The sequence below is a fragment of the Pongo pygmaeus genome, chromosome 10 (assembly GCF_028885625.2).
Source record: "Pongo pygmaeus isolate AG05252 chromosome 10, NHGRI_mPonPyg2-v2.0_pri, whole genome shotgun sequence".
Classification (NCBI taxonomy): domain Eukaryota; kingdom Metazoa; phylum Chordata; class Mammalia; order Primates; family Hominidae; genus Pongo; species Pongo pygmaeus.
The window spans coordinates 95,100,141-95,114,727 of record NC_072383.2 but is presented as its reverse complement, the minus strand read 5'-3'; the positions used below and the strand labels follow the sequence as shown (position 1 = coordinate 95,114,727).

At 39.2% G+C, this 14,587-nt stretch overlaps 1 protein-coding gene across 1 annotated transcript in view; it reads right to left on the bottom strand.

Moving 5' to 3' along the window:
* CFAP54 (cilia and flagella associated protein 54) overlaps positions 1 to 14,587 on the bottom strand; it is a 379,132-nt gene that overhangs the window by 178,495 nt on the left and 186,050 nt on the right. The window contains exons 40-45 of the mRNA XM_054442311.1: positions 12,661 to 12,813; positions 10,078 to 10,272; positions 7,682 to 7,769; positions 7,173 to 7,382; positions 3,393 to 3,459; positions 1,076 to 1,258 (exon numbers count right to left, since the gene is read on the bottom strand). Of these exons, the coding sequence (XP_054298286.1) occupies positions 1,076 to 1,258; positions 3,393 to 3,459; positions 7,173 to 7,382; positions 7,682 to 7,769; positions 10,078 to 10,272; positions 12,661 to 12,813 (896 nt within the window). The remainder of the gene's footprint in view (positions 1 to 1,075; positions 1,259 to 3,392; positions 3,460 to 7,172; positions 7,383 to 7,681; positions 7,770 to 10,077; positions 10,273 to 12,660; positions 12,814 to 14,587) is intronic.

The window sequence follows — 14,587 nt, the reverse complement described above, 5'->3', positions numbered from 1 at the left end:
AGTGATATGTATTATATATGAATATGACTAGGCAGCTAAGGGTTACCCAGGGGATAGAACTATTTCTTCAACCCAGAAATGAATCCCTTTAACAGTGAGAGGGGCACCATTTTGTTATTTTTAAAAAATAAACAATTTCTCACCAAGTCTGCCAAGTGTTAAATGCACTTATCAATCTCTTTACTTTAATACATGGTTTTATAAGTTAACAATTCATATCAGGGGGCAATAAATATTTTCAATATAAAGAGAGAGTTGAATTTAGAAGAACAAATATACCAAGAGAATAGAAAAAAATATATGGGGGAAAAAAGTAAGTAGGTATGAAAATCATGGAGGAAAGGGAAAAAAGCAGAAAAGGAGAAAGAATAGATGTGAAGAAGCAAACAAATGGGAAAAAGAGATGCGAAAAAATAGAGGAAAGAACATAAAGAAAAAAGACAAAATAATGGAGGAAAATATAAAATGGCCAACAATTCTAATAGAACATACTAATTTTTTTAATGCAACCAGCTTCAAATTTATGACATACACTGTGATTTCTTTCCCCAAAGGAGAAGAGAGCTGTATTTGGATTTTTTTTTATTTCCTAGGACATTAAGAAATGTCTGTCTTTTATCTCATACTTACAACCTATTTTTCTCTTAGATGCACCCTTGACAGAGAAAAGACAAGAGACATAAAGATAAACTTATCTCAATAAAGAAACACTCTCACAGCTTTGGGATTGATATAACCTGAACAACTTAATGCAGTGGCTTACAAGTACACTAGATTTCTGTGTTTGAGATCAGTGATGCATTCTGATCAATTTCACCAACTAACTTAAGAAAAAAATATTAAGTAACACAGTAAAAGGAGAAAAAGTCAAATAGACTGCTTTTGTATCCAAAATGCAAAGAAAGAATATTAATTAATACATTTTAGTTTGAAGTATAAGTAAGAATCCTACATATATAGTTTAAAAGTTAAACAGTAACTGACCAAAAGAACATTAGCAAAATTTTAAAAGTATGAGGTAAGTGGAGCAAAATATCCCAGTGATATATATTTTTTGATTTTACAAATTACTTACTATTAGGTTTTGCCTAACAAAGTGCAGTTCACGTATAATGTAATACAGACTTGCAATTACAGAGCAAATGTCAGCCCTGTATCTATCTGAGAAGAGTTCGATGCCTGGGAGAAGCTGAGTGATTTCATATTGAGCATAGCAACGTTCAGCTTTGGGATGTGGAAGTGTGGTTCTAAGCAAACCCTGAAAATGAAAAAAAGTGAAATATAAAGAGCTATAGATAGCATTTTCAATAATGAAACAAAAAAAGATAAATACATGTATTGCTTTATAAAATGCTTAGTATATGCCTAGCATACTGTACTTTGTAATAAATGGTACTTATCATTTATATTATCATCATTACAGGTTCCAAATGCTTTTATCACTCCAGATGGGCTTTTTAAATTCCATGGTAGTTGGATACTTCTTATTTTCAAAGAAATTATCATTATATTAAATTATCTTTTGTTGAGGGTCAATCTTATGTTAAGCACTGCTGGTAAATTCTTTATAAACATTATTTCATTTAATGTTATTTTAACCTGCTCTTAGAAGGATTATTATGTCACAAATGATATAATTGAGGCTTAAACAACTTATCTGAAGTCACACAGCTAACAATGGCAGAAAGGAGATTCCAAGTCATGTCTATTTAGCTAAAAAAAAAAAAAAAAAAAAAAAAAACTATGTTCTTTCCACTATACCAAGCTATAAGTAGAGGAAATGACTACTTGTTTCAGAAGTCTCAGTCAGGCAGCGGTAATTCCAAACTTTTACCTGCTTAAATGAAAAGATTATTGTTTAATTTGACCAATAGTTTTTGGTAATTTATGTAACCAACATTACATTAGATGTTGGGGAAACAAGATGAACACACAAAACACATTTTTCATTTAAGGGTGCTTCTTTTGTTATTTTAACAATTAAAATTTCTTAATGACAAATGCATCATGAAATTATTTTAACGTATATATCAGAAAGAATTTCAATCCAATGGCTTATTAAGGTCATGAGATATCCTATTCTAAAATACTTTGTAGTTGTTGAAATTTTTACTATCACAAATTTGTTTTAAAATCATAAAAAGAATTAATAGGCTTTTAAAATAAATCCCACCAGCTAATTTTTATTTTAGGTATAGTATTACTAAGAAATAATACACATATTGTCCACATTAAGCAGAAAGTTAAATACTTGTTAAAACACGTATTTTCTAAAACATAAACAGCATTATCTTCAAGAACAAGGAGTATCAGAAAGTAAATAATGCGACGTAAGAAGTCAGAGTCGGGTCATTTCCTCTACACCCTTGCCTCCTGTACTTCTTCCCTTTGAAGCCCAGGCAAGAGGTGTAAGAAACATAAGAAAATTGAAAAGTCTGGCCTTCCATTCAGAGAAGCCCTTCCTGAAGAACTCACTTATTTAGATTTCATAAGCTATGAGACTTCTCTGATACACAGAACAAGAGTGCCCATCCTTCAGAGTAAATAGAACCTTTAGTAGATTGCAAAGGCCCCTGGTTACATTTTGGAATTTCAAAAGGTCTTGTATTTCAGATAAAAGCTCCTTTCTTCTTCAGTGAAGGCAAACCAAAATTCTGAGAACTGCAAGCATACCTCTCCTGTAGTCTTCAAGTTATTTTTTACCTTTATCATAAGATAGATTTTATATCACATAACCAAGCAAAACTGAATTTAGAGATGAGGTAACCTAAGGCAACTATTTGAAGTCAGACTACCTTCATACTGATTACTAGTAACATGATCTTCCTAATGACAGGAGACTCAGTTTCCCCATCTGTAAAATTCCTTCTTCTGCAGTGTAAAGGAGAAAACTGACTCTGTTAAATATTAAAGGTGGGCCAGGCATGGTGGCTCACGCCTGTAATCCCAGCACTTTGGGAGGGCAAGACGGGTGGATCACCTGAGGTCAGGAGTTTGAGACCAGCCTGGCCAACACGGTAAACCCTAGCTCTACTAAAAATACAAGAAATTAGCTGGGTGTGGTGGTGCGCGCCTGTAGTCCCAGCCACTTAGGAGGCTGAGGCACAAGAATCGCTTGAACCCGGGAGGCAGAGATCGCAGTGAGCTGAGATCACACCACTGCACTCCAGCCTGGCTGACAGAGTGAGACTCCGTCTCAAAAAAAGAAAAAAAAAATTAAAGGTGAAAGTCTCACAGGGGTTCAGCCAGCAAGAGAAAGATGGGCTTGTCATATTTAATCAAGATTCATGCTATTTTGCTGCCTGTGAGTTTTCTGAATATGATAAACTTTTTTTACTGATCCAGTGAATGGTTGTGCTACCATGGAAAAACATACATACATAGAGTGTTACCTGAAAGAGTAACGCAGACAAAATGCAACAGTCAGTTTTCTTTTCAACATTCAATGACTTAATAAATCTAAGTAAGTATAAGAAAAATAAATTGATTAGTAGAAATTTTCCAAAAACATTGATATAAATATGTCTTTACATATATATCTAGAACACAAAAAGTATAAGAAAAATACATACGTATAAATATATAAGAAAATAGAAGGAAAATATATTAAAGAAGATAAAAAATCCCCTATAATCCTACTGCCTAAACATGATTACTAGTAACATTTTAGTCAATTTCCTTATATGTACTTTTTCTGTATATAATTATACACATGGAGAAACACATACATACATATTAAGACTAGAATTATGCAATACATACTACTTTATAAACAAAATTTTCATTCACAGACATAACAAACTATATTATTATTCTAAAGAACTTTAATGTTTTATCATACAGATGTGCCATAACATAAAAATATTAATCTCTACTTTGGCGTTTTCTAATGCTGAGGTAAACATTGTTATGCCTACACTTTTGAGCACTTATCCTATTGGTTCCACTGAATGAACCCCTGGAAGTGGAAGTTTTTGGTAAAAGGGGGTGCACAGTAAAGGCTTTTGATGAGTGCGGTTAAATAATTCCCCCTGAAGACTGAAGCATTGTATTTTCTCTCTAGCTGTTTATTATGGAGCCATTCACAACATTAAGTATCTCCACCAAACAAACATTAATGTCTCTCCATTTACAACTCTTTCATTTTATGTCCCTTAGAAGAGTTTGAGTGTTCTATATATGAGTCTTAAAATTCACATTTGCAACTACAAACCACATTACCTTCTCCTAAGTCTTTCTTAGATAAAACCAGTCAGGTTCACTACATTAATAACAATGTCTACCTCAGTTCAGCTTCACTGTGTGGGTCTTCAAGTGTGGTATTTTACTGTGGGGGAGAAGAGTTTCCTCTACTCAGGGAGTCTAGGAAAACAGCCAAAGCCCCCGTAGAATGACATCTCCTATGGCAGTCAGACTTCCGGCTGGGAAACCAGGAAATGACTTTCTGTTTGTTGAAAATCACTTGGTAATAACTTCAGAAGCTCAGAGAAGCAGAGGTGCCCTCTGGCAGGAAGGCTGTAGCTGTTCCTTTCCAAGCTGTTCCTTTCCTTGGCTTTTCCATTCCCAATTGCCAAGCTCCAATAAGTCACAAGCTCAGATTTTGTTGAGAGAGAGAGAGAGAAAGAGAGAGAGAGAGAATGTGTGTGTGTGTGTGTGTGTGTGTGTGTGTGTGTGTGTGTGTGTGTGTGTTCTATCCCAGGAGCACAAAAAAATCAAACTTGACAGAGGTCTAAATCTTTGACATTTAATACTTTTAAAGCAGTACTTTCTTACTTCCCTGACTGAAGATGCTAATCTGAAAGCAATGTGATCACTACCTAGGAACAGTTAAGTTTTAAGTGTGCTCTACAGCTTAAAACACTATGCAGGTTGTTGCTCACCACCTCCGACAGGTAAGCTAAAGCAGTAACTGTAACTGGAGAGATGAAGGAAACCTATACCTCTAATCCCTCCATACTTTTCAAATTTCTCATGTTAATCAGAAATTTGAAATACTTAAGATGTTTGTGAGTGCTAGCTATGCATAAGCCATTCTTGAAGACATTCACATGTGTTACGTGTGGTAGGCTAAATAATGGTCCCCCAAAGATATTCACGCCCTAATCTCCAGAACCTATGAATAAGTGACCTTACAGGGCAACAAAGTCTTTGCAGATATGATTAAATTAAGGCCACTGAGATAAGGAAGATTATCCTGGATCGTCACGATGGCCCTTATAAGAGAAAGGCAGGAGGGTCAGAGACAGAGAAGGAGACATGAAGATGGAAGAAAATATGAGAGACAGACAGAGAGAGGCAGGTGTAGGGGGAAGATGCTAAGCTGCTGGTCTTGAAGACAGAAGGTGGGGCCATGAGCCAAGGAATGCAAGAGACCTCAAGAAGCTGGAAAAGATAAGGAACCAGCTTCTCCCCAGGAGCCTCCAGAGGACGCACAGCCCTGAAGACACACTGATTTTATGATTTCTGAACTCTATAACTGTAAAATAATAAACCTGTTTTGTTTTAAGCCGCTAGGTTTGGGGTAATTTGTTACAGCAGCAAAAAGGACACTAATACAGTATGTATTATGGGCTAAATTGTATCCCCTAGAAATTCATATGTTGAAGTCCTAACTCTTAGTGATATAGTTTGAATATATGTCCCCACCAAATCTCATGCTAAACTGTTATCCCCAGTATTGGAGGTGGGGCCTGACACGAGGTGTTAGGATCGTGGTGGTGGATCCCTCATGAATGGCTTAGTGCCATCCCCTTGGTGATGAGTGAGTTCACGTCACATCTGGTTGTTTAAAAGAGTGTGGCACCTCCCGCTCTTTCTCGCTCCCATTCTTGCCATGTGAGATGAGGGATCCCATATTCAAATATGGCCTTCCGTCATAATTGAAAGCTTCCTGAGGCCTCCCCAGAAACCCAGCAGATGCTGGTACCATGCTCTCTGTAGAGCCTGCAGAACCACGAACCAATTAAACCTCTTTTCTTTATAAATTACTCAGTCTTGGGTATTTCTTTGTAGCAAAGCAAGAACAGCCTAACACACCCAGTAACCTCAGATTGTGACCATGCTTGGAGACAGGGCACTGAAAGAGGTAAGTAACTAAGTTAAAATGAGGCCACAGAGGTGAGCCCTAATCCAATATGACTGGTATCCATATAAGAAGAGGAGATTAGGATATTGACATGCTGAGGAAAGACCACATGTGGACACAGTGACCTTTCTACAAGCCAAGAAGAGAGGCTTCAGAAGAAACCAATTAACCAACACCTTGTTCTCCAACTTCTAGCCTTCAGAATCATGAGATAACAAAGTTATGTTGTTTAAGCCACCCAGTCTGTGGTACTTTGTTATGATAGCCCTAGCAAATTGATGCAGTATAGCATGTAATTTTTACCACCTTGGCTTAGAGATGAGAACATTGAGGCTCAGAAGGAATGTGAAACTTGTTGAAAGTAACTGGTTTCTAGTACACTTTTGGATAAGGCCCATGCCTGACTGCCTGCACACTGTTTTCCTGCTTCCTCACCAACTGCTCATTCATTTGACCACGCAACAAGTCGTTGTTGAGCCAGACGCCGTGGCTCACGCCTGTAATCCCAGCACTTTGGGAAGCTGAGGTGGGCAGATCACCGGAAGTCAGGAGTTCCAGACCAGCCTGGCCAACATGGTGAAATCCTGTCTCTACTAAAAATACAAAAGAATTAGCTGGGCATGGTGGTGGCCGCCTGTAATCCCAGCTACTCAGGAGGCTGAGGCAGGAGAATCTCTTGAACCCAGGAGATGGAGGTTGCAGTGAGCCGAGATCAAGCCACTGCACTCCAGCCAGGGCAACAGAGTGAGACTCCGTCTCAAGAAAAACCCAAACAACAACAAAAAAACCAAGTAGTTATTGAATGCCAGCTGCATATCTGGCACTTGGGATCCATGAGTAAGCAAAGCAAACACCTGGGCCCGGGTGACACTGATATTTTGGGGCAAGAGTTGTGTTCCAGGAAGAAGAGATAATCATAAGCAATAAACATCACAAATAAGTAAATAAACTGTAAGGCCCTGTATGATATGGACATAACCTCCCAGAAATCCAGTGTGCATGAGGCACAGCACTTTGCATGGCACAGGAGGGCACCCCACAAGGAAGCCGTTAGCTAGTATGTGGATCCTTCCATCCTCACACTCACTGTGCTATCTTTGCTGATATGACCGCTCCTTGCAAACACCCCCAGATGCCAACTCTTGACAGAAACTCCTCACTGTAGTCTTTGAAACCCGGAGGTGAATGACTGTTGGTGACATTGGTGAGTGAGGGGCCAAATTCTTTCCACGTGTGTAGCACGTCTGGTTTTCTGAATATGTCGTCAAGAGCTTGACACCAACACTTAAAAGCAGCCCTAAAACAGAGACAAAGCATCAAGCAGTACGTTTTCTGAGGCCCATTATTAAATCTATCTTCCAGAAAGGAAAGCAAATACACCGAAGCAACATCAATTAACATACGTATAACTATAATACATTCACTGTTCTTAATGGTTTCTCTCAGGTAGCATTTGATGAATAAAATGTAGCAATGTAGTATTGTTGAAGAACTAAAATTTATGAAAGACAATGTTTTTTCATAATCATTAAAAACTTCTTCAAACAAGCAAATAAAAAACCTTTGCCCTTGTTCTACAGACTTCTAAAAATCTACCTTTTCTTTTCTGCGAAGATGAGAAGACTTCCAAGTGAATGCAACGCCTGAACTTTAAGACTTCTTTGATTGCTGGCTTGGAGAACATCTATATTTTTAATCAAGTAAAAGAACAAATGTTAGTTCCTAGAAAAATTTTTTTTATATTTGCAAGAATATTTTAAACTGCACTGTTCCTTAACTGTATAGATTGCAATAAGCAAACTGCAAGTTAACAGCGCCTTCAAATGTCACACGATATATATACACAGAGAGCGAGCAAACGTTCTGTTTGATTACAGAGTGAAAGACTGGCTCTAACAGATAGTAATAATGGGGCATCATGAAGAATAAAAGTCAGACAGGTAGAGACAGGAGAAGAGAAACTTAGAAATGGCATGCAAGGGAGAATGGCTGTGTATGTACAGGAATGATGGGCATGACTGGAGTATGGTTTTCTGGAGAGTGTGAACTGAGTCTGAAGTGGGAGGCAGTGGTCAGATTCTGAGGGCCTCTGACTGCCACTTGGAGAAATGTGGATATTATCCTATAGCAGATGGAAAGGCTCAAAGGGTTTGTTTTTTAGCAGACATGTGACAAGATCACCACATATCATATTTCTCCTTTTACCTGAAGGCAGAAAAATCTTTAATATCACATAATTGGACAGGCAAGGTAGCTCATGCCTATAATCCTAGCACTTTGGGAGGCCAAACCGGGCAGATCACCTGAGGTCAGAAGTTCAAGACCAGCCTGGTCAACATGGTGAAACCCCGTCTCCACTAAAAATACAAAAATTACCCAGGTGTGGTGGCACATGCCTGTAAACCCAGCTACTTGGTAGGCCGAGGCAAGAGAATTGCTTGAACCCAAGCAGTGGGGAGGTTGCAGTGAGCCAAGATCGCGCCACTGTACTCCAGCCTGGGCAACAGAGTGAGACTCCATCTCAAAAAACAACAACAACAACAAAATCACACAATTTTTTTTTTTTTTCTAATGAATGCATGCATTCTGGGATGTGTAGCCAAAAACCCCAACCAACATGGCAGTGGTTTCTAATGAGGACAATGCTGTCCCCTAGAGGCTATTTTAGAAATGTGAGAAAGGGTTTTGCTAGATGTCACAATGGGGGCATCTCTTGGTAACTCATAGGTTAAGACCAAAGATGTCAGATGGCCTGCAAGGAACAGAAACTTCCCCTACAGTGAAGGAAAAGATGAGAAGCCTGTTTATAACTATCTGAATCTCACATCGAACTTCGTTTTCCACATAAAAAGGGTATTTCTGCATGATTTCTAAATGTCCATGATTTCTGAATTTTCCAGACATTGAAACCACTGTAGTACTTTGTTTTGCTCAGGACTTTACCAAGATTTATTTGCCATTTTAGAAAATCATGTCACAAAACTTAACCATGTTGATAGTATTTGAGTCACCAATACAACATACCTGTCTCTGTCTGCATGTGCAGCTGTCACATTCATGGTGATTCCATATCCAGGATATAAGCATCTGATTATTTCTTTACAGCTTCTAAAGCCTGAGCATTTACATACCAACAAGCTGATTCTTTTATTATAAAGTGATGCTATTTCTCCTCTATTTTTATATTTAGAGCTTCATAATAATTTGTTTCAAGACAATGTGTATAAGAAGAATATATTAAATATAAATTTCAGGAAGTAAAAGGGACATCATAAAATGTCTGTTAGAAAAAAAGAGAACATTGGGTCTATCGCATGGGTTCTACTGAAGCTGTAGAAAAGCCAAATCAAGGGAAAGACAAGGAAAATGGAATTAGCTGGGACCAGTAAAAAAGAACATCATCTCCATCCCCACAAGGGGTTCACAGCTCCAATGAAAGAGGGATAAACAGAAGGGTGGCCTAGAATCTCACAATAGTGATGGCCAAGCTAAGAAAATGGGTAAACAGAGGAGGCTGGAAGCTGCTTCTGTCTCCAGGCTGTTCTGTCACTGCTGCAGGGGTATAGGTTCTTTTATCTTTCTTTTAAAAGTAAGACTTCCGGACCAGATGCAATCTCAGCATTAATGCAGAAGATCATATTGAAAACGGAGACATTGCCGGGTACAGTGGCTCACTCCTGTACCAGCATTTTGGGAGGCTGAGGTGGGCTTATAGCTTGAGCCCAAGAGTTCAAAATCAGTCTGGGCAACATGGCAAAACTCTATCTCTACAAAAAATATAAAAATTAGTCAGGTGTGGTGGTGTGAGCCTGCGGTCCCAGCTGCTCGGGAGACTGAAGTGGGAGGATGGATTGAGCCCAGAAGGTTGAGGCTGTGATCACACAGTGAGCTGTGATCGCACCACTGCACTCCAGCCTGGATGACAAAATGAGACCTTGTCCCAAAAAAAAACAAAAATTAAAGAAAATGAATACATAATGGCTAACTCTTACCAATAGTTTGGTGATAAGAAGAAATTACAAGTCCAAGTTGTGAATATGGAAGTTTGCTTTTCTCCACGGAACTAAAAACTCTGAAGTGCTCCTGAGAAAGATCAGGGGGTATTGACATATGCATCTCCTCTGTCCCCAGGCAAAATTCCACCTTTCCAGAAGTACATTTTGAATTGTTTATTCCTCCTCTCTCTCCTAAATTCATGAAAAATAATAATAATAAATAAATTTAAAATATAGACAGAAGGGAAGTTGGGAGGGAAGGTAGAGAAAATGGAAAGCGAAAAGAAAGGAAATATTTTGTATATAGCTGAGACATTTTTGCAGTTTGAGGGACACTATTTCCTTAAACTTAGTATCCAGGATCATAACTGAAGACCCTAGGTATGTGTGGATAGGCTCCATGTCTGCGTTATTTCATCACAAGCACTACAGAGGGGCCAGGCACAATGGCTCACGCCTATAATCCCAGCACTTTGGGAGGCAGAGGTGGGTGGATCACCTGAGGTCAGGAGTTCGAGATCAGCCTAGCCAACATGGTGAAACCTCTTCTCTACTAAAAATAAATTAGCCGGGCGTGGTGGCGCATGTCTGTAGTCCCGGCTACTCGGGAGGCTGAGACAGGAGAATCGCTTGACCCAGGAGGCAGAGGCTGAGGTAGGAGAATCGCTTGAACCCAGGAGGCAGAGTTTGCAGTGAGCCAAGACAGCGCCACTGCACTCCAGCCTGGGCAAGAGAGCAAGACTCTATCCCAAAAAAAAAGAGCACTACAGAGGATTGTCAGCCAGAAAGCAAATACTGAGATAAAGCTTTGCTTCTTGTGGGGACTGGTGGAAGTTGCATAGTTTGAGTTTGCCTTTTTTAAATAGCTTTAAGGTGTTAGTATGCCTCTGGGCCAGAAACCTCTGGGATAGAAGCAACACACAGGTAGTTCTGGCCTGAGACAAAAAAAAAAGGAAAAACCTTGTCTCTTTATAAGATCAGAGAAGACATGAGAGAAAAATCTATATTCTAGGGGAAGTAGTTAAAAGTAATAGAGAAAGAAGCTAGTATAGATTTTGAAGTCTACAGCCTGAGGACTAGAGATATACTACTGAAAATGTTCTGGTACCAGGTGAGATTCAGAGTGAGTTGGTATAAACCATTCCTAGGAATTGCATTTGCCTTTTTATTTATGCCCTTACCCACTTTTTTTTTGTCGGGGTTGGGGGGTGTGCTTTTCTGTTTTGCTTTGTTCTGTTTTGTTTTGAGACAGTCTCGCTTTGTCACCAGGCTGGAGTGCAGTGGCACAATCTCAGCTCACTGCAACTTCTGCCTCCCCGGTTCAAGCGATTCTCATGCCTCAGCCTCCCGAGTAGCTGGAATTACAGGTGCACACTACCACACCCGGCTAATTTTTGTATTTTTAGTAGAGACAGGGTTTCACTATGTTGGCCAGGCTGGTCTCTAACTCCTGACCTCAAATGATCTGCCCTCCTTGGCCTCCCAAAATGCTGGGATTGCAGGCGAGAGCCTCGGCGCCGAGCCAGCCTTACCCATTGTTAATGTATTAACAATTAAAATTAAAACAAGCCAAACAGGATATGGAGAACTAATTTAACATAATGTGAGTCTTCAGACAATATAACCAAAAACTATGGATACATATCATAGAAAGTGTGGGGGGTGGGCAACAACAACAAACAAATAAATATGTAAATAAATAAAACTCTGCCTGCATTTGCAAAAACAATTGGTCAAATTTCTAAAAGATCATTTCAGTGGGAATTAGCATTTTAATTAAGTATAAGTTTAAATCTGTTTTTAATAACTTTATACTATTTTACATGTATTTGTCTATTATTTAAATTTATTCTTATTATTCTGACCAATTTGAATAGCAAGAATCATAAATATAAAACAGGATTTTTAAAAATTTTAAATAACTTAAGTACAGATAGTTCAGGATTTTTCCAGCCTAAATTTGAATGTACTCTTCTCTGAGGTTACCATTTAATCACTCAAAGCCCAGCTTTGCTTGAATTCCCAAGCAGATAGATGTTACAAGAGAAAACAAATAAATGCAATGCAACCAACAATAGTGAATATCTTGCTTTAAGCTAAAATAAAACCCCTAAGATCAAAATCTACAGTATTAATAAGAAGTCTTGTTGATGCTTGCTTTAAAAGGTACCCATTTCTTTGCCACCGATAAAGTAGTGTTTTGGTAAAAGGTTCTAGTTAACTCAGTATGATTCAATCCGTCTACTTATAAAGTAAAACAAGACCATAGTGCCACACCTTCAAAGAGAACTGTAAGAAGAACATAAATGTACAGAATCAAAAATTAATGAATATTGTCACATCTAATACACTCAAGAGAGTTTGCTAGTTTCACAGAAAGCATAAAAGTGAGTGAGTGAGAAAGTGCATTGGTTAAAGTGTAAGACAGAGAATAGATCCACTGGACAAGAGGAAAGTGAAAGACATCAGGGAGTGTTGCATGTACACGGGGAGGGAAGAACAAGAGGGCAGAAGAGGGACATCCGCAGGGTGGTCACCCCACATAAAGAAAGATTCAGAGATAAAGAACGTGCATTTTACCTTGTGTCTGTGCAAGAAATAATGAAAGCAACTTTCTGCTGTGTCGGATTGATCTGTTATGGTATTTGGATTTTTCCAGTGTCTCTCTAAAACACCTCAAGGTGTCTGTCACGTCCACGGGCACGCAGACAAGCGCTTTGGCTCGGCTGTATTCTGAAAGGAAAGAAAAGAGGAATATTGGGGATGAAATGCCGCACCAAGCCAAGGTAAGAGCCAGCAAGTTTATAATTCAGAGAATTTCTTGGTCCCAACCTAAAGTCGCTAAATTCAAAGCCCCCAGATCTGCAGCAGGTGTTTCAACATTCAGATCAATTTTTTTTTCTTTTAGTATACCTGACGGTCCTTTAAAAAAAAAAAGCTTAGAAAACTTTTGATTCTTATGAAATGCAAATAACTTTAGATCTTGCCAATTTTCCCCATGAAGCCTTCTTTTTCTTTTGCTGATCATAAAAAATGAAATAATCTACTCCTTTTAAGCAGCCTCTTCAAAGCAAAGGTGCCTTGGGAAAGAGACAAAAAGAAGAAACAAAGAAAGGAAGAAATAAAGTTGCTTGGAGATGGGCATCTGCTCTCTGAAGGGAAGGAAAAGACAGATTCCTAATACTGAAAGGTGCAGAGGAAAGGAAGAGGGGGACCCAGGAGTGGGTATAGAACTAACTAACTGTCCTGAAAAGTGCCCAGAAAGGGGAGATAGTGGGAGATAGTTGCTTCGAGGTCTCTGAAGAGTGAGTGAGGGCCTGGGACTTCAGCTGCAGAATTGCTGCATACGTCATGAAGCAGGACCAAGAGAGAGGAATCAGTTTGCAGGACTGAATAACAAAAGAATGTATTTCTTCAACAAGTTGAACAAGTGGAAGCCCCCCTGTAAAATCTAAGGTCTTAACAGTATAGCAACTTACACGGTAAGTTGGAAGAGGTTAAGAGGCATGGTCTTTGCCCTCAAGAAATTCACTATCCAGCTGAAGGGATGGGACACTCCAACACTGGAGTAATAAAGTCACATTTGCAGGGAATATTTGGTTACACGCCAAAATAAGGGAAAGATAGAAGACAGAGATCAGTGTAGGCAGGAAAAGGTGAGCAACAAAGACCTTGTGGAAGAGAAGATAGGCCAGCTGTGCCTTCGAGGATAGGGAGAACTTGATTAGGACAAAAGAGACAAGTGGTTTTAGATAGTTAGAATAAGAACAGGAATAGCTAGGCAGGGCGAGGCAGCTCACACCTGTAATCCCAGCACTTTGGGAGGCCGTGGCAGGTGGATCACTTGAGGTCAGGAGTTTGAGACCATCCTGGCCAACACAGTGAAACCCCGTCTCTACTAAAAATACAAAAATTAGCTAGGCATGATGGTGCATGCCTGTAATCCCAGCAACTGAGAAGGCTGAGGCAGGGGAAATCACTTGAACCTGGGAGGTGGAGGTTGCAGTGAACCAAGATCGTGCCACTGCATTCCAGCCTGGGTGACTCCGTCTCAGAAAAAAATTAATTAAAAATATAAAAAAGAAGGGGTATAGAAGTTAACCACTTCTAAAAGTTAATCTCAGTTGATCCTCACAGCACCTTAAAAAGGGTCAGGAGTAGAAATCACTGACGCTTTACAAAGGAGGAAAAGTGAAGTTGGGGGTATGAACTTGTTTGAAGCCCTTAAGAAGAGATGAGTGGAAGAACCAGTGTTCAAGTCCAGTGCCTTCCCCAGATGATTCACCAAAGGACAACAAATCTTGGGTAACAGACAATGATTTGTAACCCAGATTTGGGCACAGAGATGCCTCGAGAATGGGAGGGGAATAAGCCTAAAGAAAGTTAATAAGGGAAGAAACCTGGAGTCGTTATGAGCCCAGGGAGCAGGGAGGTCCTGATGGAATAAGTAACGCAGGGTTACTTTCTGTGGCCACAGAGACAGCATCTTTCAACACACCCTAATGTC